The sequence below is a fragment of the Colias philodice genome, chromosome 12 (assembly GCF_061535455.1).
Source record: "Colias philodice isolate Cphi_HAF_F1 chromosome 12, ilColPhil1 Martin Lab GWU primary, whole genome shotgun sequence".
In the NCBI taxonomy this organism is placed as follows: Eukaryota; Metazoa; Arthropoda; class Insecta; order Lepidoptera; family Pieridae; genus Colias; species Colias philodice.
In genome coordinates, this window is record NC_143097.1 from 4,388,340 (window position 1) to 4,411,192 (window position 22,853).

Sequence of the window (22,853 nt, forward strand, 5' to 3'; positions counted from 1 at the left end):
ATTTGTATCTAAAAAGCTTTTAAATACAACAAGAATATCCTAAAAGTTAAATCATATCCGTGATATTCATGACGCAATTCAAAGAGAGAAAATATATCAAATGATAGATCATTGTAAGTGTTCATTGTGTGTGTCTGTGTGTGTGTAGTTGCAGGATAATGACCTACAAGCATGATGGCCGCGCCTGTACACTATTGCAAGCGATGCGTACGGACCACAATACTATAATATACTATTAGCACTTTAAACACTCCTTCTATTTTTAATAGTAAGCCATTTTGTATTTTGTATTTCGTGAGACGATATTTATAATATATCCATAACTTGCTTCTGGGCTTTTGATTGGGAAAATCATTCCTATCAATTGCTCTTCTTATTCTTTTGATAATGGAATTGATATTGTTAAAAAATGGCTCTTAAAGTCATTTACGTATTGATAATAAAATACTTGCATTGCAACTTTTTGATCTATTTAGGTAAAGGTCTTACGTGAGTTATGACGTTTGTTAATTTCTGCTTCGTTTCCATTTACATTAAAGTTTCTGAGGTTATACGAATGATTCATTCTACAAATACGGGTTTCATTTTCTTCGTTTTTTAAGGTTCACCGAAAATGCAAACTTTGATGTATATTTTTCCAAATTTAGCAATAGATATCAATTCTAAAAAAAATAATCTGTAGGGAAAGTTAGCGTTTATTACTTTTGAAAGTTTTGCGAAATAGAATAATGTGCCAAAAGCCTGGATACAACATGAACTGCTGCATTAAATAAAAATTACATTGAATTGGAATTCACAACACGTGAATGAAAACGTGGACATTTAAAAGTGATGAATGTGTGCGTATATCAGTTTTTTGTGACAGTTGTTTCGCAATATTTTGTTAAATTACATCAGAGCTATTTTAACCTGAGTCCTGACCGCTTGAATCGCATTGAGCTTACAATTGAGGATTAAAACCTCCAGGAATAGGATACCAATTAGCCTAAATAAAAAAAATGACTTTTGGCGCCATTTCAAAGAAAGATCAGTCTTTTTTCTATGGCTTATTAGGGCCTTAGGCCATAGACTCTATCGCTTTACCTATGAACTTCATAAAAATCCTAATATTTAACAGTACTTTTTATTGTAAACTATGGAAGCAGGCCTCCTGGTAAGCTATCTACCACTGTCCACTACCACTCTTTTCCTGAAGACACCCATATTGTACTCGCCAGGTTTGTGTTTCCTCAACTATTTGGACGTTATTTATTTATGTGTTAGGTACTTACTAAGAAAAATATTATGTCTGCATATAAAAACATAATAGGAAAAACTTTGGTGGCCACCAATAATAATTAATTCTTATTCGAATGTATATAGATTACAAAACATTTTATGGTTCATATAAAATCATGTTTATTGAGGCCGTAGAGTCAGGCGTTAGACCCGTTTTTGGTAATTAGGTATAATATTATCTTCATATAGCCTAAGGACGTCAGTTATATTGATGGAAGGTTCGTAATTAATTTTATTAGGAATCTAATTAATGGAAGCCTTTTTACTTATACTTCAACTTTGTTAAAATGTTTATTGCAATACAGACCTACAGAATAGCTACATTATAAAATCATAAAACAAACAAAACTACAATTATAAAATTCATCAAATAAATTTTATACTACATATTTTAATACTTACATCATTATATTTACTGAAATTTGCTGTAGGTAGAGACAATACTAAATTTGAGAACTTGCTCGCCAAGCCAAAATCGTAGCATACTTATAACCTGCTTATAATATCTGTTATATTTGCCAAACACTTATACATTATGCGTTTTGCAATGAATGAAAATAATTTTTTGAAACGTGTGATTTATTTTTAAATAAAAAAAAAATACCTTTTGCAGTCCGTGATGCACAGAGCTAATTTATTATTTTTATATAACCGTTTTGAAGTCTGTGTTTTGCATAAAAAAGCACTAAAAACCGAATAGGTATGTATTACAGTTTTTGTTGTTCAGCACGTATTATATCCTCTTTATATAATTCCGCAATATTTAATTTAGTTCAAATAAAAGGTACATAAAATGGGTACCTATGTAATGTTGCTCTCAATGTAGAGTAATTAATGCTAGCCGTTTTTAAAGGTTATTTTTTTTTTCGTTTTATTTCAACAGTTTAATTAAAGTATTGCTTATTACTTAACACGAATAAAAATCAGTTTTTATAATTATTTATCAGTTAATGTCAATGAAAATAAGCTCTTTCTATTTTTATTCTGGCCTCTATCCCTACTTTTGCCATAACACATAATAACGTTAAATTATTTTGTATTGATTTTGACAGCCACTTTTATTCATTTCCTTTATTTTCACCGATAAATCACTTTATCATGCTATTTCACAAAGTTTGACAATATTGAAGAAGAAATTTCAGTTTCAATGGATTCATTGGAGAATATATACGAAGATGATGATGATGAAGATACAACATATTTTTATAGGTACCTATACTCAGAATTCCACATGCTACAGTTCAAAAACATAGGTATGAAATTTGATAGTAAGTTTTTATGAAGAACTTTCCAATCAATCGGTAAATTAAAAAGTATAAAATAAATAGAACAACGAGTTTGCACAAATAATTAAAGGCATGATAATCAACTTTTTAATTACTTTATGTGGAAATGAGTTCGATTTATTTTATCATTTCACCTTGTAACAGTAAGGTATATGTTTAAAGCACTTTAAAAAGCAATGTCATAAGAACACGATTAAAACAATAACAAGATCCGAATACTTCAAGGCAACTCTGCTATTATTTCAAATGTAATGATCCCGAAAATCGTCGCTCTGCCAAAATTTACTTTGTTATTCCGACAGAATCGACGATATGAATGGCAAATTCCTCTGCCCACTTACCGCACTGAATGATTTCGACATTCTTGGCGGAGTTCCGATAATCTAAAAAAAAATAAACGTACAGCGTAAATAAGCTTATTCCAAGTTTAAAAGTTTGCACGGTTGCATGAAATATAAATCACTGAGATATGGTACGTTCAGTATAACGTATTTTTACGCAACGCAAGTTCTTTGTTTATATTATATAGCTCGATGCCGGCACACAAACGGCTGGTTATTCAACCGGGCGCATTCCGCGACGGCTCCACTTTTTGCTCGGCTCGTCCGCCGTCCGTCCTCCTGGTCGAGGAAAAACGACCAATTAGAGCTTTTAGGGCAGGAATTAACGTCGTGCATTATCCACATTTACTCCGTGTCTCCACGCTTCAAAAAATCGCTGCTCGATACGCCCAAGCGTCGGATTCCGAGCCGTCCCACTTCTTCCTTGATGTTTTGTTTCAGAACCAAGACTTATTTTAATTATATTGGCAACCTCTTAGCGCCGACGTAAGAGAGACGCCCGCCGCGGCCGTGTCGTACATTGTTTTGTTTTTCTTTATATCGGGAACTAGAAGATCTCTTTGAACGTGCTTTATGAATTATCTATTAACGTCAATCTATTAGCAAATAGAATGTTACTCAAAAATATTCACGTATAGTTTATTGCCAGTGACGTTACATGACCGCATTTAGATTACTTTCGCTACTTACAAAGTGGCCATCTCTTTCCATTTGTACTAGATAAGTATTGTACCTATGTACATACATATTATGTACCTCTTTGATGTTCTTTACACTCTATTATGCATTAGTTTAAAGACTTTAATCAGAAAATTACGTCCGTAATACATTGTACATTAAGATATTTATCAACTGAATGATGTTTAATAGTGTTTATTAAGACTTAGGTGATAATTTCAAAAGCGTTTGAATCAGTTTATCATGTCACTGTAAATTATATTATCATCTCTAAATTCTTTCCCATGAATAGTGAAGCATATCGTTATATTATTATCTAGTCATATTATGATAATATGGCAATTGGTAATAATTGGTGCTCTTCTTGAAAATTCAGGAAACATCTTGAGAAGCTTGAACTTTGAATAGCTCTCAAACTATGAAATAACGGTAGGTAACCTGTAGCCAAGTATCTTTCGTGCAAGAAAGAGTGGAGTGCAATTATTCATGTTTTTTTTTTGGATATCAGTATGTTTACTTCCGAAAATTTATTTTAATTTATTTATTTACGCCTTTTTTGTTATTATTAATATTGCTCTTAATATTAATGTGATGTATATGTCATCCAATCTTTTTTTTAAGGAATCAAAAATTAAAGTTAAGTAGTTTCAATTCACATTAATATGTATATCTGAAATTGTATTTCTTGTTCATTTTTTTTTTCCTTTCGGTATTAATCTCATGTCGTAGTGTGCTATGTAGCCTGAATAAAAAATATACAACAGAACCATTTTATAGGTGTACGTGGCCCCTTAGCAGAGGCGGCTCGCCCTAAGGAGCGCTGGTGCAGTGAACTCCCATAAATAATTATAATAAAATCATACTCCTTAATTTCATTATTAATATTAATTATTACTATTTAAAATCAATCGTAATCGTAAAAATCTACTGTCAATACCAATGAATATATCCATCATTCCATACACTTGAATAATACTGTATTTATACAGTAACGCGCGAAGGGGAGCGCTCACGATTGCGATCCAATGAAAAAATATTTAGTACATTTCCTAATACGAAATCCAATAGGAGTGAAAGAGATGGTTTGCCAGTGCCCTGAGCGCGTGAAACAGAAGATTTTCTATGGAAAGATAGCAAAATTCGGTGCGCCGCTCCCGCAAACGTTGCCGGTTCGTTTTTACCGCCGCGCGCGACATTGCCACTATTTATATTATAAACAAACACTCGACTCTCGAGTCAACTTCAATGCACGCGCGCGAATGCAAATTCGGGAATTTTCTAATTAAAATCATAAGATACGTGTGTTGAAATAGTCTGTAGTTATCAGTATTACTTGTGAGTGTGAAAATGAACAATTATAATGTGGCGTTCATTAAAAAGTGTGTTAAAACGTTACAAATTCGGCTTGAATTGAAAGCAGGGACTGCCACGCGACGGCCTGAACTTGACCTTACGCAAAAATGTACGACAAAAACGAAAACATATACCTACGCGTGTGTTTAAATCCGAACAATATTATGTGAAAACACCGTGGTTGTATGGTTGTGATGAAAGCAACAACAGACATTTACGAATGTCTTGTCGCTTTAAGTTATAGATATTTTTGCACACCAAAAAGAAAGACGTATGTATTTCCTTTATAAGTAATTTTTTTGATAAATGTACTGCTTTACACCATGTATTTTCAGTGTTTTATTTCAAGTGAACACCCATAAAATTTTGTCACGAGCCGCCTCTGCCCCTTAGTATTGCCTGCAGAGCTAATAAAACCGATCAACACGGAACAGACATAACAAAAAGTTAACTCCTGTGGCGAGCCATCAACATTATTTACATTTTTTTCCTAAACTACGCCGGAGGAGTGTCGAATTACTATCTCGGAATTTAGTTTCTTTTTGTGGACATCGCTCCGAACGTTTTGTAATCAAATAGAAAAGGATGGATACTTGGGAAATAGAATTTGTATTACCCGGTATCTCTAGGCTCTAGCTACTTTACGTATCTTATTAACGTATCGAATTCTTAGAATTATGCATACGTAATTTCTTTTATCTACTAACCACTCAAAATGAAATCGATCCGTCCGTACGGATTAAACACTTATTTTTGACAATATTTCACAGAAATGTGTTTGGGGATTACCTTTTTTTACTTTTTTATTGGTCTGAGTTTTTGTCCCGAAATATTTTTACCTGTCTCTGGCGACGAAACCTGTTTAAAAAGAAATCTTACTACGAAATTACGTTTGGTATCAGAAAAAAAAATTGAATAGTTGTCTAGGTGGCGCTTAGCTATGAAAAAGCGGGTCGCTTTCAATGGTTTGCGATAAATAGGAATGAATTTCGAGTACCCATTATCCGTTGAGGACACCTACCTGTGCCGTTCCCATTTGACAGCCCGTTAAATTTATTGTCACGCACAATGCAAGCTTAGTGGGAGTGCCGCACTTATGGTCATGCTATTTTTAAATTAATATTACATATTACAATCTATAGTGAAGGTGTGAATAGAGATGGAACCGTATGTTAACTGTATAGACAAAATTTGTTCAATTTTCTAAAACCAGCCAATAAAAGATATTATTATCAAATAAACATATTTAGGTACATACTTACCAACTACATTTTGGGGGTTGCTTATACTTTTAGAGAATAATTACATTAACTTTAATAACCCCTTGGGCCTTGACCACCGAGCGGCCCGATCGGGCCACGACACAATAGATTTTCTATTGAGTCTGTGATTCCGGGGGCTGAGGCAATAATATGTATTAGTAAATACTTAGCTAGATTGTGGTATTTTTATATATTATTATGTGATAAAATTATATTTTATAATTATGTAGTATGAACTATGATGGTTTTAACTTTTAACTTTTAAAAGGCAGTGAACATATTGTTTTCCAAGAACCGTTATTCATAAAAGAGTTCGTAATTAAACTGATATATGAAATCAAATCGTGGGAATATTGCACTCTATATTTTCGTAAAAAAAAAAGAAGTGAAAAGGACACTTCACACACCAGCGATCATTAGGAGCGGTTCACATGACAATGGACATATTGGACCCATGTGTAAAATGCTTCACGGACGATTGTATCCACAATGTGTTTAGATTTACAAAAAAATGCTCAAAGAAATAGCCCCGACTTTTGCACTTCATCAAATATAAATTTACGCTAGGATAATAGAATATCAACCTGCTAGTCCCTTTGTCCTGTATACAATGGTGTCATAAAAAGTTGGCCCTTCGTCCATTGTCGATACAAATACGATGTTAAATCATTGTTTTTGGATATTTTTCTTTTGTATTCTCAAGTGCTTTCAGAATAGGTTGTCTCAAATGTAACTTTTTATTGCATTACGTAGAGGGCACATAATTCAGGAGTCATTCAATATTAATCAAATAAAGCATCGACTAATATTTGAATGTCTATTCAGACTAATACTTCTAATTCAGATTGACTGCCTAGTTAAATTATTTGCCTATAGACATTTGGTTGAGGGGCAGGGGCATATAGAATATCTCTTCTCCAATGGTGCCGTTTATTAAGGTAGAGCAGAAAAATAAATCGGGGGTCGTGATTGATAACGTTAACGTTACACTGGTCAAACAATGTACAACAAACAAAACAACGTCCTACTAACTTAAAAATACCTATGAAAAAATGCGGTTTACCTGAAACATAAATTTCCCTGAAAACATTGAAATGAAATAAAAAAAAATGTATGCGTGTACTAGAGTACACACGTAAGAAGTGAAACTTCTTTATGACCTTAAAAATGTCACGAGTATGGCGTAACGCAAAAATGTCACGCGTACGGCGTAACGCAAAAATGTTACACAAAATTTTTTCCCACCCCGATAAAGAAGTTTCACTTCAAAAATATTGACCACAAAAAAGTGTCGTCTGTTCTTATACAAAACCAAATTGCAAAATTAAAAATCCATAAAACTTTAAAAACCATAGACTAAACTAAAAAGTAAAAACCATACTCTTGTATACTTAAAAACCACAGTTTAAAACAGTATAGTGCTGCCCTCTGTCCGTTTTCTGTGAAACTTACAAAAGTTTCATAACGAAACTTTACTCCTTCCTGTAGATATGAGCAATGTTGTTGTCACAGGTTGTTAAGACACATTAAGGTAAGCTGATCACTAGATGGCAGTTTCTTAAATTATACCATGCTACATCGAAAGCTCAAAGATTTGATCGATTTTATTTTAAATTACTTAATTACTTATAGGTGAGAACTGAGAACCCGATGAGAAATAGATATCAAATTAAGAAAAAAATTCCTATGGTAACTTTTATAAAAATAGTTGTAATATACTTATCGTCATTGAGTTTTGGGGACTTGAATTTCAATTGACATTGGCAAGATGTCCTAAAGTAGAGACAAAAATAAATTAGTAAAATAAAATAATAAATTGGCATTGATTACAGTATTTCCATGATTTTTTCTGTGTTTCCTAAGTTTTTTCTTTAAAATTAGATGATCGGTAATGTCAGATATTTTTCATAAAAGTTGTTACACATCACGCAGCGTTGGCTACAAATATCGGACATTATCCACAAATACAGGAGAGAAGAAATGTAAAGAGGGCAAGGAAGGTAATGTCTTCGACATGAAATTTAATGAATTAAAAAATGCTATTACATCTCGAATAAATCAAGAAGTGTCTGAGACTCGATCAGCCCGTAACTCTATTCAAGAAAAATTCGAGAAAATCGATGCCAAAATAAATACAATGCTTGATTTGCAAAATACAGTGGCGGTACTTCGAAAAGATTTGCAAGTTGCTGAAGATGTCTTAGCCAATATGGTAGAAAAGGTTGAAAAGCTCGAGTGCATCATTGGTGAAAGCGAAGCATGCAGCCTTCAATCACGCAAAAACTCTTTTGACAGAAATATTAAGTTCCACTTTTTATAATTATTTTGGATTTCTGTTTCATTTATTTGTAATAAACATAATATTATGGAGTAACTACCTTTCCACTCGTGGCTTCGCCTGCGCAGTCGAAGGAAAACCCGCATATTTCCCGGTCCTTATGGGATTTCCGGGACATCAACTATGTCCCTTTCTCAGCTATATTTGTACCAAATTTTATTCAAATCGGTTTTGTGGTTAAAGCGTTCAGAAGAGACAGAAGGACAGAGTTATTTTCGTATTTATGTTTAGTAGGGATTGCAATTACTGGCCTTCGGGTTTTTTTTTTATTTTAATCTAGCCAATTCTCAAACCTGCCCGATATGCAAACAAAATTTCATAAAATCGGTTCAGTCGTTTCGGAGGATATATTAGATGATGGAAGACAAAAGGATTTTTAGTGCTCTATGCATAGATGGCGCTCAGTGCACACAGGGTATAAATATTTCAAGATAGTTGAAGCAACGTAAGTTCAGCTATAGATACAGCTGAAGGTCTGTCCTTCGAGCTTTTAGATAAAATACGTTAAGAATTGAGAGCCTCTCATGAAAGTCCATAAAAAATGCCAATTTGTAACTTTGTTCAGTTTCATCAGATTTAGCGTGCAAAACATTAGTGTACCTACATATTAAAATGAAAAACAGTAAACGACATATTTATTTTATTTTTCTATTGAAATACATACATTCAGCTTTTAGCTGGACACCTTCATATTTTCACTACATTGATTAATGATTACATTTAATGCAAATAATTTCTAATTTGTTAAACACCCATTTAAAACAAGGAGATACAATTTTATTGTAATATTATAATGGTAACATAATTTATGGTTGTAAATGCATAGGTAATAACTAATTTGAGATTAATACCAATAAATAGGTATACTTATTATAATAAAATTTATTTAATCTTACAGAATTTACCAGTGAATAAAATCTTCTACGATGAACAATCGATGAGCCTACAAATAAACATTTGACATACAAAACTTTTTGCCCACAAGTATATTAAATTATTTAAATACTGAACCTCACAAAAAAGTTTGTCGTTGTTTATAATATTATTCACCAATAGATCCTGCATTATTCCATCATCATTTTAGAAGATAATACAATGCTCGCTCTTATTACAATACTGTTCTTCTATAGCAAATTTAATAAGAATTAAAAAAAGAAAGCCCTTCAATAGATTCACCACAGGTCTAAAAAGTTCTTTATACATTCATAGTTATATATCTCATATAAAAGAATACGTAGAAAGTTCATAAGAAGAATTTGTATTTGAATTGTACGAAAATAATTCAATTTCACTTTATATTAAGACTAGCGGCCCGCCCCGGCTTCGCCCGTGGTACATATGAAAAATAGATGTTGGCCGATTCTCAGACTTACCCGATATGCACAGAAAATTTCATGAGAATCGGTCCACCCGTTTCGGAGGAGTATGCAGACTAACATTGTGACACGAGAATTTTATATATAAGATATGAGCAATATTTACACATGAAGTTTCAATTTTCGACGATGAGAAGTAACTTACTTGTATGATTTCTACTTAGTATGGCACCGCCTTAATTCCTTCTTCTTAATTTTAAGAAATTATAGGAATATAGTATTAACATTTTAATGACATTTAAACAAAACGACACCGTGCGTTGAAATCAAGCTAAAACATAAAAATTATCTATAAATATTTATATACATAGTTAAAATAACAATGTACTTAAGCTACCGACTAGCAAATTAATATTTAGGAAACAATAGTCACCTAATTAAGGAGCATAATATAACTAAAGTAACTAAAGATTCTATTTAAAAATAAGGTACATACTAAGTAACAAATATAAGTAAATCGTTGCGCAAATGCAATAAAATTTGCTTTAAAGAATAACAGTTTTAACAAAAACTTTCTAGAAATTATGTTTGTGCACCTAATTTTTGTATAAATTTCAGCCAAATTGTCCAACAATTTGATTCAACTATATATTTTAAATTACTTAAGAAGAGTTTTAATACGTATTACACCTAATTTGAAAATACTACAAAATATGCAGCTGAGCTACATAAATAAATAAGGAAGTATACACAAGCTTGCTTCGTCAAAATATTAATGTTAATTTTAAATAACAATTAATTATTTCGATTCAGAGTTCTTCACCTACATTAGTTGTAATTTCTACATAAATTCATTTCCATTTTCTCATTTTTATCATGTACTAGTAAACAATCCAAGTATCTGCCTTTCCTTAGTTAAAAGTATTATTTCTAAGACACATATTACACAAAAGGAGATCGTCAGTTTTATAATGAAGATATGGATTATTTTATAAAAGGTATGTTAACGTTTAATACAATATATTTATATAAGATTTTTCTAATCAAATAAACAAATAAATGCTCGAATTAACCCATCCGCAAATTTTGAGCAGCAGCCTTTTTTGTTATTATACGAGTAAGAATATGGATCCTCTATCTGATATTTGGGGTGTTTCAAGCGTTTTGGGCGACGAGCGCAGAGCTTTGTCGGTTTAGGTTCATCTTGTTCTGGCTCCGAACGAATGCTCAATTTAACTGGAGCGGCGGCCGGGTCTTTTGGTCGAGGACGAGCCCAGCGACGTAGTAAATTTTCTTGATGAGTTCCCACCGGAATAGGAGCCGACAATTTCCTAGCACGAGCTAATACCAAAGCTCGTTCCATTGGCTCCAATAATTCAAATCCTAAAGCTCGGTCCAATTCCTCACCCTCAAGTAGTAAATAGCGGGGGCAATATGAAAGCTCACCTAGAGCAGCTCGTTTGTTACTGGGCGTCAACTCTCGTTTATATCGTTTGCATATTGCAGTGCTCCAACGTGATAAAGCTTCAATCAATACGAGTTCGTTGGATACCCGAAGCGTATCTCGCTTTACTATCAACGAAAGATCCTCGTAGGTCAAATCTTCTAATTTTTCGTGTTGTAAAGCTGCATCTGCGTTGTCGTCTAGCACAAGAAGGGTGTTATGCGCCAGCATGTCGCACCAACTAGCGCATTGTGCGTGAGAGCGAGCCGCTCGATCGTCTGACAGTGTCGGCAACGGTGGTGCTGATGCCGCTCCTGGAAGCCTCGCACACAAGAAGCGCAAATCTCGCAATATGTCCAGTGCAACTTCAGCGTCTAGCATCTCATCGAGCTTACGAGCGCAACGCTCGGTTAGTTGGGGACATAAAAATTTATAGGCGGCATCGAGAGTTGATCTAGCTGTCTGCACTGTGTTGAGTTGAGTAGGCTCGCAATAGTAGTAGCGAAGCAGATTTTCAAATCCGCGATGGTCAATATAGTCGACAACAATAACATCTGTTTTTGCTGATAGAAGCGCGGCAAAAACAGGGCTCGTGGCAGCTAAAACCCGGCGATGGCCAGGGAAACGGTACGTGTCATCGTTAATACCAGCCACGAACACTATATCACTTTCAGTTTCATCATCATAAAGATTATTAGGGGGAGATTCCGGAGAGTTGCTGCTGCTAGAGTTAATATTGTCATTATCAATGTCGGATTGGGGACTGCCATAGTCAACGTAGTCGTCGTTGAGCGTTGGTTCATCAGGCGAGGGCGAGGATAGAGGGGGTGACTCAAACTCAATATCGTCAGGTAAGGGATTGGAACTGGGAATGGGATTAGGAATGAAATTGGGAATAGGGTTTGGATATGGGTAGGTTGGAGACGCCAAGTCTTCTGTTGAATCAGTTCTCGCAGGATTTACTACGACCGTCATCTTGATTTGTAACTTTTTACTGATTCTGAAATAAGAAAAAATATTTGTTATTTTCACGTAGAAATATTTATGACACAAACAATATTTTAATGCAGTAGTTTTTGAGATGTATTATACATTATATACATAATTGTATAAATAGGTAAATATTTTAATAAAATAATTACATGATGTAGAATATTAATCGTTTTTACATTTTCATATTTAACAAGTTTTTGAAAAAACAATGAAAATAACATTTTCACAGACCCAGAATTATATAAGCAAATTTTTGTGTATTTTTACTGTCAATTCTGACAATAATATTATATTAACACAATTTAATATTTACAAGCCTTATTACAAGCAATGTTATCACCCTTGTTATGCCTATGTGTGGATTTCAATACCATATAAAGAATCATTTTTACCATTGGTTTGTATTACGAATCACTTAAAGTGTTAAAGACTTTCAAGGGCATGCATCTATTTGAGTAGGTCATTATAAACTACGCTTTATATTCCGGCTTCCGATTTGTCATTATATTTCTTCAATAGATCAATTATTTTCCTATTATATACATATTGTTTGCTTTATTTATTAAAATAGTTAACTATAAATAAAAATATCTGTAATTCAATTTGGTATTCGTTTCATATTCGAACAGATTCAATTTTATCGTAAAATTCCTCAATAAACGCATAATTTTATGTAAAAATAGAACAAACACTACCATCTTCATTGTTATTTTGCACAAACATTTTGCGATGCGTCATCGCGTTCGAATTCAGGATCGGATGCAAAACAAAAATATACTGCGTGTACAAGTATGTAAGTTGTTACTGCAATATGAACTCCCAAACAAGAGATACATTTAGTAAAATTTAAATATTGTTAATTCAGATTAAACAAATCAAAAGATAATCATGTCATTATCTATTTTAACACTTTCACACTTCCTTGTTCAAAATTTTATTTTAAAATTTGGCCACTTCCCCACTGTCACCTAAATATTTCATTGCATGTCGCAATCTAATCGCACGATTTCCTCGTGTATTTATAACAGCTTTGTGAAAATCATTTCGAAACAGCGGGACATTAACTACTGTAACTTGAAATCATTCCTGGGCACACTGCATTTGCATAGTTTAATAGTGTTGGTCTGGAATTGCCCTATATTTAGCGTAATCCGAACGTATGTACCTACTACGTTGCGAAAGCATAAAAGCTTTCTTCATGATCCATTAGGATCGCTCTGAAACAGAGGCGGCTCGCCCTAAGGAGCGCTGGTGCAGTGAACTCCCATAAATAATTATAATAAAATCATAGTCCTTAATTTAATTATTACCATTAATTATTACTATTTAAAATCAATCGTAATCTTTAAAACTACTGTTAATACCAATGAATATATCCATCATTCCATCATCCCATACACCTGTATAATACCTACTGTATTATGTAACGCGCGAAGCGGAGCGCTCACGTTTGCGCTCCAATGAAAAAAGATTTAGTACATTTCCTAATACGAAATCCAATAGGAGTGAAAGAGAGGGTTTTGCCAGAGCCCTGCGCGTGAAACAAAAGATTTTCTATGGAAAAGTTGCAAAATTCGGAGCGCCGCACCCGCAAACGTTGCCGGTTCGTTTTTACCGCCAGGCAGGACAGCGATTGCGCGCGAGGTTGCCAGCTGTTACCACTTCTATAATATAAACAAACACTCGAGTCAACTTCAATGCACGCGCGCGATTCATGCAATTTTCTAATTAAAATTATAAAATACGTGTTGAAATAGCCTGTAGTTATCAGTATTACTTGTGAGTGTTAAAATTAACAATAATTATAATGTGGCGTTCATTAAAAAGTGTGATAAAACGTTACAAATTCGGCTTGAATGTAAAGCTAAGGGACCGCCACGGCCTGAACTTGATCTTACGCAAAAATGTACGACAAAAACGAAAACATATACGCGTGTGTTTAAATCTGAACAATATGTGAAAACACCGTGGTTGTGTGGTTGTGATGAAAGCAACAAACTATTTTGTTTTCCGTGTCTTTTATTTAAAGCGGGCGCGGCCGGCGGAGGTGAGAGTGCTTGGACTGAAACGGGCGTTGACGACTTAGCTCATCTTTCAATCAAGATGAAAAAACATTCACAATCTCGGTACCATTTGTTGAATGAACTGCAATTGGCGTCTATCGGTCTTGTCGCTTTAAGTTATAGATATTTTTGCACACCAAAAAGAAAGACGTATCACGTATGCATTTTCTTTATAAGTAATTTTTTTGATAAATTGTACTGCTTTACACCATGTATTTTCAGTGTTTTATTTCAAGTGAACACCCATAAAATTTTGTCACGAGCCGCCTCTGCTCTGAAATGCTATTCATCTGTTGATACGAAGTTTCGCTGTTAATGTCGGTATTTTAATATGTGTAACACACTGTAATGCTCGTAATCGGATAGACTTGAATTGAATCTAATATACTTTTATTCGTATTATGTTATACGCTTCGTTGCAATGCAATTAAAATAAAAATAGGTCAGTACCATATGAGTAAGATTTGAAAGGTTTCGCATTATCAATAAATATGATAGACTAATAAAATTGAAATAAAAATGGACACGGTCCGTATACGCCAGTCTGTGCTCAACCGTACATCCTACAAATTGCGCAAGTCGGCTTAAGAGCGATAATGCCTCCAGCCTTGTACTGAAACCAAGGCGTTCATTAATTAGATCATGTACGATATCCTTTGTACATGATGTAATTATTCATTTCTTTGGTGTGCGGAAATTGAGTCAATCAGGGTTCATAACGTGATCGACCTGTCGGACGTGACGCTCGATGGCCGTGATCAAATATTACCTATACAATAATTAGGGAAAGGTTCTTAGGATATTTAAACTATTGCGTATTAGGTATGTTGTGACCATTACTGAAACATTGTTAAATTTAATATATTGAAATATGATACCTACGTGTGACAATATTTTTGATTACCTATCCTCTTTCGTCCTTTTTTTTAGATTTTGGGTATTAGGCCCTGATAATAAAGCGCGGTCAATGTTAGCTCTTATCAAGCTCTTGTAAACATCCACATTTACTAAACATATTTAATTATGGCGATTGCAGTTTTATCGCAGTATTTGTTTTATGTTCCATATGCCGCGCTTATAATAAGTTATTTCACAAATATTTTGATCATGTCTTTGAAAAAACATTATCATTTATCATGTTTAGTATTCGATGCCTGAAGACTAATAATTATAAACAATTACTAGAGCACAACGTTGACATAATTTAGTTGTATGTATATTATTTTCCCCCCACAGCAGAAGAACGAAGATCTTAAATTTATTTGATCAACATTATTGAAAATTCATACCCAGATTGAACCATACCCAAATTTGATAATTTATAAAGTTTATTTGATGCAATCATTTACTTTTAAAGATGATCCGTGTACAACATGTCGCGTTGTGATAAAAAGCAACAACATGGAGCTGCTTCGGAAATAGAACTGCGACACGCGGAAACGATGTGCAAGGCGCTAGCCGCAAGGGAGTCGACCCAGCCCGTTTCGTGTATTGATTTCCATTAACAGGATTATGCTCTATAAGGGCAAAGGTTACGGTTGCACTCTGGATCAGGAGATGGACCATACGAGGATGCAACGTAAGAAAAAGCTTTCAGATGATCAGTGTAAAAAGCTAAAATTTATATGTACCTACTTTTAAAGTAATTATTGCTCAGCGATTTGCTTTATCTATTTAGGTATACTGGTGTATACACCGGTATACCTATATATTCTTTAATTATAAAGCTAACATGTTTTTAACTTATGATACTTCATTGTTATAAAGAGAAACTTCTAACTTTATATGTAAAGATTCGATCATAAAAATTCTTTCACTTTCAGCACGCTGCCCTTTTCAGAAGCGACGTGCGAGGTTCTTTTATTTTAGGTCATCCTGGGTGAATCCAGGACAAGCGTTTGGTATGTTATACAAATACAATCCTATTTATTATATGTATATTTTATTTGACAGGATTTACTGCTCTAGAAGAACAAAGGAGAAGAGAAGAGCATTTTGATTCAAAAGGATGACCAAGTATCAGTTTCAGTTCGACTTCGTTTATTTAAAACTTGATACTGAGGACTTAATTGGAAATTATTTGCTAGCAGGTTTATTCATTAATTGAAAAATTTTGTAAATGGAATAGGAAAATACACTTATTTTGAATATCACAAAGAAAAGCAAAGACAAGCTTAATAGACGCCTTGCCTCGAGAAAATAACATGTTCCCAAAAACAAATTCGATTTTTCCTTAAATAAGTGTAAACAAGTGTCGCATGATTTTTGATGAAGTTGAAAAACAATAAATTAGCCTTGAACTGTGAACGGGTTATCTAGGGTTATCTAGACCCAAATTAATTTCTATAATAACATATTGAATTTGTTCTTTATCAAGTTATTTAGACAGTCTAGATATTAAACTTACTACAGCAGTTAATTTCGTAAGCAAACGTATTGAAATCATTTATTTTGAAACAAGACCTTATAAGGACCGTGACATTGGAAGCAAAGATGTGGTTAACGAATTGTATTAATATTCACTTAATGTTTAAAAGCACAAACTGAAATGACTAGAATAAATATAACAACAATAGAGCACTACAAATACTGTTCTACATTATTTAAACTATATATTAGAATGTACATACATGTTGTAATATTTCAAACAAATAACAAATTTTGGTATGATTACGTCAAATTAGTTTTCCTTGTTATTTTTATAAATTAGTAAATTTCGTAACATCGGTCATTAATTTGAATTACATTATATGAACTCATGATAAATAAATAACATATTATATGTATATAATAGGTTTAATTTAATTAGGTACAACCTATCTTATTATAATTTCATGATATCTATTATTTATTTATTCCATGTTGAGTTATTTATTCCAACCCGCTTATAAGGAAAAATCTGCACTATATATTATCTACCTGCTTTAATATGATAAAAGTTTAATTAATTGAAATTCAATTTCATGGCTGTACATTACAAAAAACTTTACCTTTAATCTTTATTTATTAACAACTTTATATAAATCGATACAACAAGTACTTTAAACTTTTATATGTAAGCTGAAAGCTCACTTATGAATAACAAATGAATTCTATGAAAACATCGTCCGAATTATCACTGTATTTTGAGCATAATATGTCTCTATATAAAATTACATAAAATTGACAAAACAAGTAACTTTTGTTTTGAATAATAATGCATAATAGACTAATAGTTAATAATGGCTACTTGATACATTGATTCGTTGTTATTGTTAATGTTTTATTAGGAAATGGGTCCACTGCATCTGCCAAATATTACTTTCGTTGGGCGGGCTGGAGCGAGCGGCCCCGGTATGCCGCCCTACATTTGTAAACTGGGTCAAGAGTAAACTGGCTATAAAACTATGGGATATAGGGAAATTGTAATATGAATCAATATTAATCAATCAATTAAATTACCAAATTACGAAAAGAATATGTTTCAATTATTAAATGGATAAATGGCCTCAATGTAAGTTTTGAACTCAAATTCTTTTAAAATCTAGTAATTTAAGTATTTTCTTAAATACTAGATATTTTCTATCAGGTAAACTATAAAACGTTCTTACTTTTACGTAACTTGAATAATAACATTTCCACAAACATGACGGCATCTTAAATTTGAGGTCAAAATCCTTTACGATGAGCGAATGATACAAATTTGTATTCGAAATTGATTCATACGCAAGTTTAGGTTCGAAGTGTGAATCATTGCAAGATAACATTAACTATTGTAAAGTACTTCTTGGTTTTAATATTTCAACATTCGTACGCAAAACAGTAGCGCTCTTATCTGGGCGATCATAAAAGGATACATTGTGACAAACAGTCACGAATTTGGACCATTAAATTTTTATGTGAATTGCAAAATCCATCCTCAATAATCTATAAAACAAATGCTGAACTTCCAACTACAATTCAAAACGGAATTTGTATAGAAAATATATTTGAAGTACCAAATATTTCTACTAATTTTCTTGTATGGAACTCTGGAGATATAATGTACATTATATAGGTACCCTTTAAAATTGCAGTAAGGAAACGACGCGAAGGGTAGAAACAGTCAGACGTTGAATTTAAATTAAGTTTCTATACTACTGGGGGGAGCTTTCCTATAGCAATAAATGCTGTCTAGACGATCTAGACATTCTTTGTTAGATACAATGATTGGCCCTACACAATGTCTAGAAAAATATATAGGGAATATTATAATGCTAAATATTAGAATCGTACCACACGTTAATATTAGTTTAGGGTACACCAAGTACACAATACCTACTGAAGTACAGCATAGATTACTATGTACCTACATAGTTACTATACTATAATACTAGATACTTATGAACTTATCGATATATTAAGTACAAAACGGTAAAAAATTAATGAAAACTTAGGTAGGTACTATATTTAAAGGAGTTTGCAAATCTCGATGTATGCCTTCAGGAGCTACTGTTTATAATATGTTAACTATACAAATGAGGGATTATTGAATAAATCCTGAATTAATATACCCCTGTATTACTAATGCCTTTAAATCCCGTACGTATGGAAACATTTTAGCCAAATTAAACTTTCCGTTCGTGGAAACATTCACTGGATGGGATATATTCTCTGTAATTTCGTCCATAGCATGACGTGGAGCGCGTCATCGTAACCACTCATGCGGAAATTACAATTAATTTTATAATTTACTTCAAACTCGATTGCTAAGAGCAGCTTCAATAATAATTAGACACATTAACGATCTAAATATAGTTTCATCATTAGTTTTTGTGAATGAGTTTAGGCAACTATTTAAATGAGGAATGCTTATTTGGTTTCATTTAATTACTTCTTGTGTAAATATGTAAATATAATATTATCTTAGAAGATCTAGTTACTACGTTTTAAAACCGTCTCATCTTCACCGAATTCAATCACAAAACATGTCATTAGTAAAGAAGGGCAAGTATACAATACATAATGCATCTCTTTGTATAATTTAACGTATAGGAAAATGGTATGTACCCATATCAGTTAAAATTTATTTCGTCGTAACTACATACGTCCTAGTGTTTGGCAAAATTATTAATCACAAGCTAATTTCTAAGAATCAATATTATCAGCTTCTTACTTATGAGAAGCTTTATAAATAGGTACATTATTATACATTGGCGATATGCCAAAATGGAATTCTTTACGAACGTTGTGACTAATACCCATTATTTTTAATCATAAATTATCCCATTTAATAATTCCTTAATTGTAGTATTGGTAACCTAACTTATTGGTGTACCTATGTTTATTGTTTCTTTGATTTATTCTTTTCCCTTCCTCCGTTAATACATCTAGGTAGGTAGATGAATCCATGCGAACTAATACGAAGTAATTAGCTATGAGTCGAGAACTAGAGTCATTTCGCACTAATTATGCCTAAAACATAATACCTATAACAAACAGACTATCAGTAATAGTATTGCATACATTATAAGCTGTGATAGTATATGCAATACTGTTATTGATAGTCTGTCTGTCAACTAGTTCAAAAGATAGTAAAAACATAAAGTAAACCATATTTCAGAAATTAGAACGTATCCTAATTATTAACAATGAAAAACTGTTGGAGTTTGAACATTGTCAACTGAAGAATAAAATTATAAAAAGTACAAGTGTGTATAATTACCGATAAATAGTAATTAACGGCGATAGAAGCAAGGGATATGACGATGAATAATGTCACATGCAAATTTGAACATATCGCAAAATTGTCGCAAAAGTAGTGAAAGAACAAGCTCCGTTTTATGTGGTTTTATGCCATTTAAATGTTTGTAAGAAACCTATTGAAGTAAAATACGTCTTAGTACGTAAACGAAATAGTCATAGAGGATAAATTCCGTTTATTTATTTCCCCCTAATTTGTTTATTGTATCCTAATTAATAATTACATAAAGTCAAAATAAAGAACATGTTTTTTCCTACCAACTACAAAACAACACGAGAAAGAGCGGCTTTTGCATTTCAAACAGGATAAAACAATAGATTATTAAAATTAATCTTCCTTAAGTTACTTATAAAATATAATATGGTAATAAAAAATATAGTAAATATAATTCGTATAAATATACATATATAAGCGTAATGCGTAATTCTTATCAATTCAGCACCTACATACATAAATAAACTACGTGATAAAGGACTTGTTATTTAAAATGATATTTTAATTTTGTCAAAAATACGTACTTATTTTTGTTTCGCTCTTTTTCTTTAATCTATATATGTATATATGTATATAAATGAAACCCGTTTTCCTTGGTCTTTGGTTTTTTTTAATTTTTATTGTATTCGCTTATAGGTTCTTAATATTTATGTAGAGAAAACGTAAATATGTACCACGGGCGATGCCGGGGCGGACAGCTAGTACAATATAATGTGGTGTGAAACTGTATACCTCGTCTTAAATCAATATTTTTCTTAGCAACAAAATCACCTAATCAGTACGTGAAATAATCATAAATGATCATTTTTTACGGTCAAATGAAGCTTTTTTGCAGTCCGGTAAAAATCCTTATTGATTAAATTCATTGGTAAGTAATAGATCTAATAACAAAGCGTTTGATTTTCTATTAGCTTGTTGGTATAATAACCATAATAATCTAAATTGTATACATATACAAAATAATTCAATTATAATATAAGAATGAAGATTATTATTAAGAGTTAATATAATACTATGCGTCATATGATTCAATTAATTGTTTAATTAGGTGTTTATAAATTGATCAATATCGCTTTAGCCTAACTATGTAAGATATATTTTATGGACCTACTAAGAATTTTGATATGATATTGTTATGAAAGCAAAACAAAATTCGTGGCCAAACAACAACAATTTAACATTACATAAGAATAACAAAACATAACTACCTGTTGGAGAGAGCTGCAGCACATCTCACGAACAGGCGGCTGCAGTATCACAAATGCACAGTCACTCTTGCAGGGCTATCATATGTTGTGTTTGAACTCCTTTGTGCGTAGAATGTTGTTTTCGAAACGGGTTAAATATTGAAGTGGAGGATGCGCGCGCCGCCCGCCCTGAGCCCAGCCCGGCACACCCGTCGCGCCGCGTTTCCCGCGCCAATATTAGCAGCGGTTTTCGCGTGAATTCAGCACTGAACGCTGGCAGTGAATGTTCACCGGGCGATATCCGCGCATGCGTTGTTCAGCTATCAACAAAAGATGCCAGTCTCGGCCCAAGCGGTTATTGACGAATACTTTTCAGTTTCGAAGAACTCAGCTGATGAATGCTCCTATACACAATCCGCTGTTTTCAGGCATTTATTTTAACATAACTGATGGCATTTTTACAGCATGTTCCAAATATAGCCAAAATATTCTTCCTTAATATATTTCTATTATTTTCGAGCTACAGACAAATCGACTGCCTTATATTATTATTGACTGTTTAACAATAGCAAAATTACAATAACGCGTAAAGCAACTATTAAATCTCAAGGGCGTATGAGTATTTTAAAGTTCTTGCAGATCACTGTATAAGTAGGTAGGTATTATGTGACGATAATAATGAAATTATCTTAGAAAAATTTTTTTTAATTACCTATATATTCAATATGATTAGGTACTTCAATCTGGAACCCGAACTAATTTTATATCTATTATTTATTTTGTGATGGAAAAATTATTTTGTAAAAATTAGGTAACTACTATGTTAATTTTCCAAATTGATAAAATTCGCAAAAGTGTTATGCATACCAACAATATTTAAACTATATATATCTACCTAAAGTACATAAAAAATGGGTCACTCACAACGGTTTCCATAGCTACACTCTACGGAAAACCGAAGGGTGTATTAATAATACAATTTTATTATTGAGCAATATATAATAGGTCGGTAAAAATAAAATTTTCTCTCGTTTAATTTCTTTGAAGTAGGGGACTTCTTCTGCTTGAGTAAGGGAGTTGAAAAATAAATACAACACACAAGAACGCACCGAACAAAAATGAAAAAACAAACTTTTTGAAACTTTTTGTGTTTCATTTTTAAAGAAAATAAATTTTACTTTCATAATTAGTAGCCTAACTACCTACTTTACAGAGGTCCCTACATCATATACCTACCTATGATTAGGTACATTGATATTATAGGTAAATAACTTTTTTGAATTTCAGGAATGTAAAGTTTTTGCATGATAGGTAATGTTTAAAGCATTTGCAAACTAAGTTTATTAAACCACGATACTGTCATATATATTTCATTTATCTGATCTCTTTGTAGGTAGATTAATTGCTGAGGATTGTATTAAAATCTAATACTATACCTACACATGCTTTGGCTTAAATAGTAAGCCAATAATCGTTATACAGTATACAGTACACATTTCAATTCTACTTGTTCCCTTTTACTATCTTATTAGTTTAGGCTTTGTACATATTATCTGGATTAAATATGCGTTTGAACTGCCTTAAATGAGGTAAAGTTG

General features: G+C 32.6%; 1 protein-coding gene and 1 long non-coding RNA gene across 2 annotated transcripts in view; both read right to left on the reverse strand.

Moving 5' to 3' along the window:
- Positions 1-22,853, reverse strand: part of LOC149483913 (uncharacterized) — a 227,323-nt gene that overhangs the window by 96,261 nt on the left and 108,209 nt on the right. The window lies entirely within an intron of this gene.
- axed (BTB/POZ domain-containing protein axundead) lies at positions 9,170-21,521 on the reverse strand. The gene is made up of 2 exons (XM_089701411.1): positions 21,277-21,521; positions 9,170-12,296 (listed from the first exon to the last, which is right to left on the reverse strand). The coding sequence occupies exon 2, from the start codon at positions 12,269-12,271 to the stop codon at positions 10,892-10,894; it is 1,380 nt and encodes a 459-aa protein (XP_089557537.1). The 5' UTR covers positions 12,272-12,296; positions 21,277-21,521; the 3' UTR covers positions 9,170-10,891.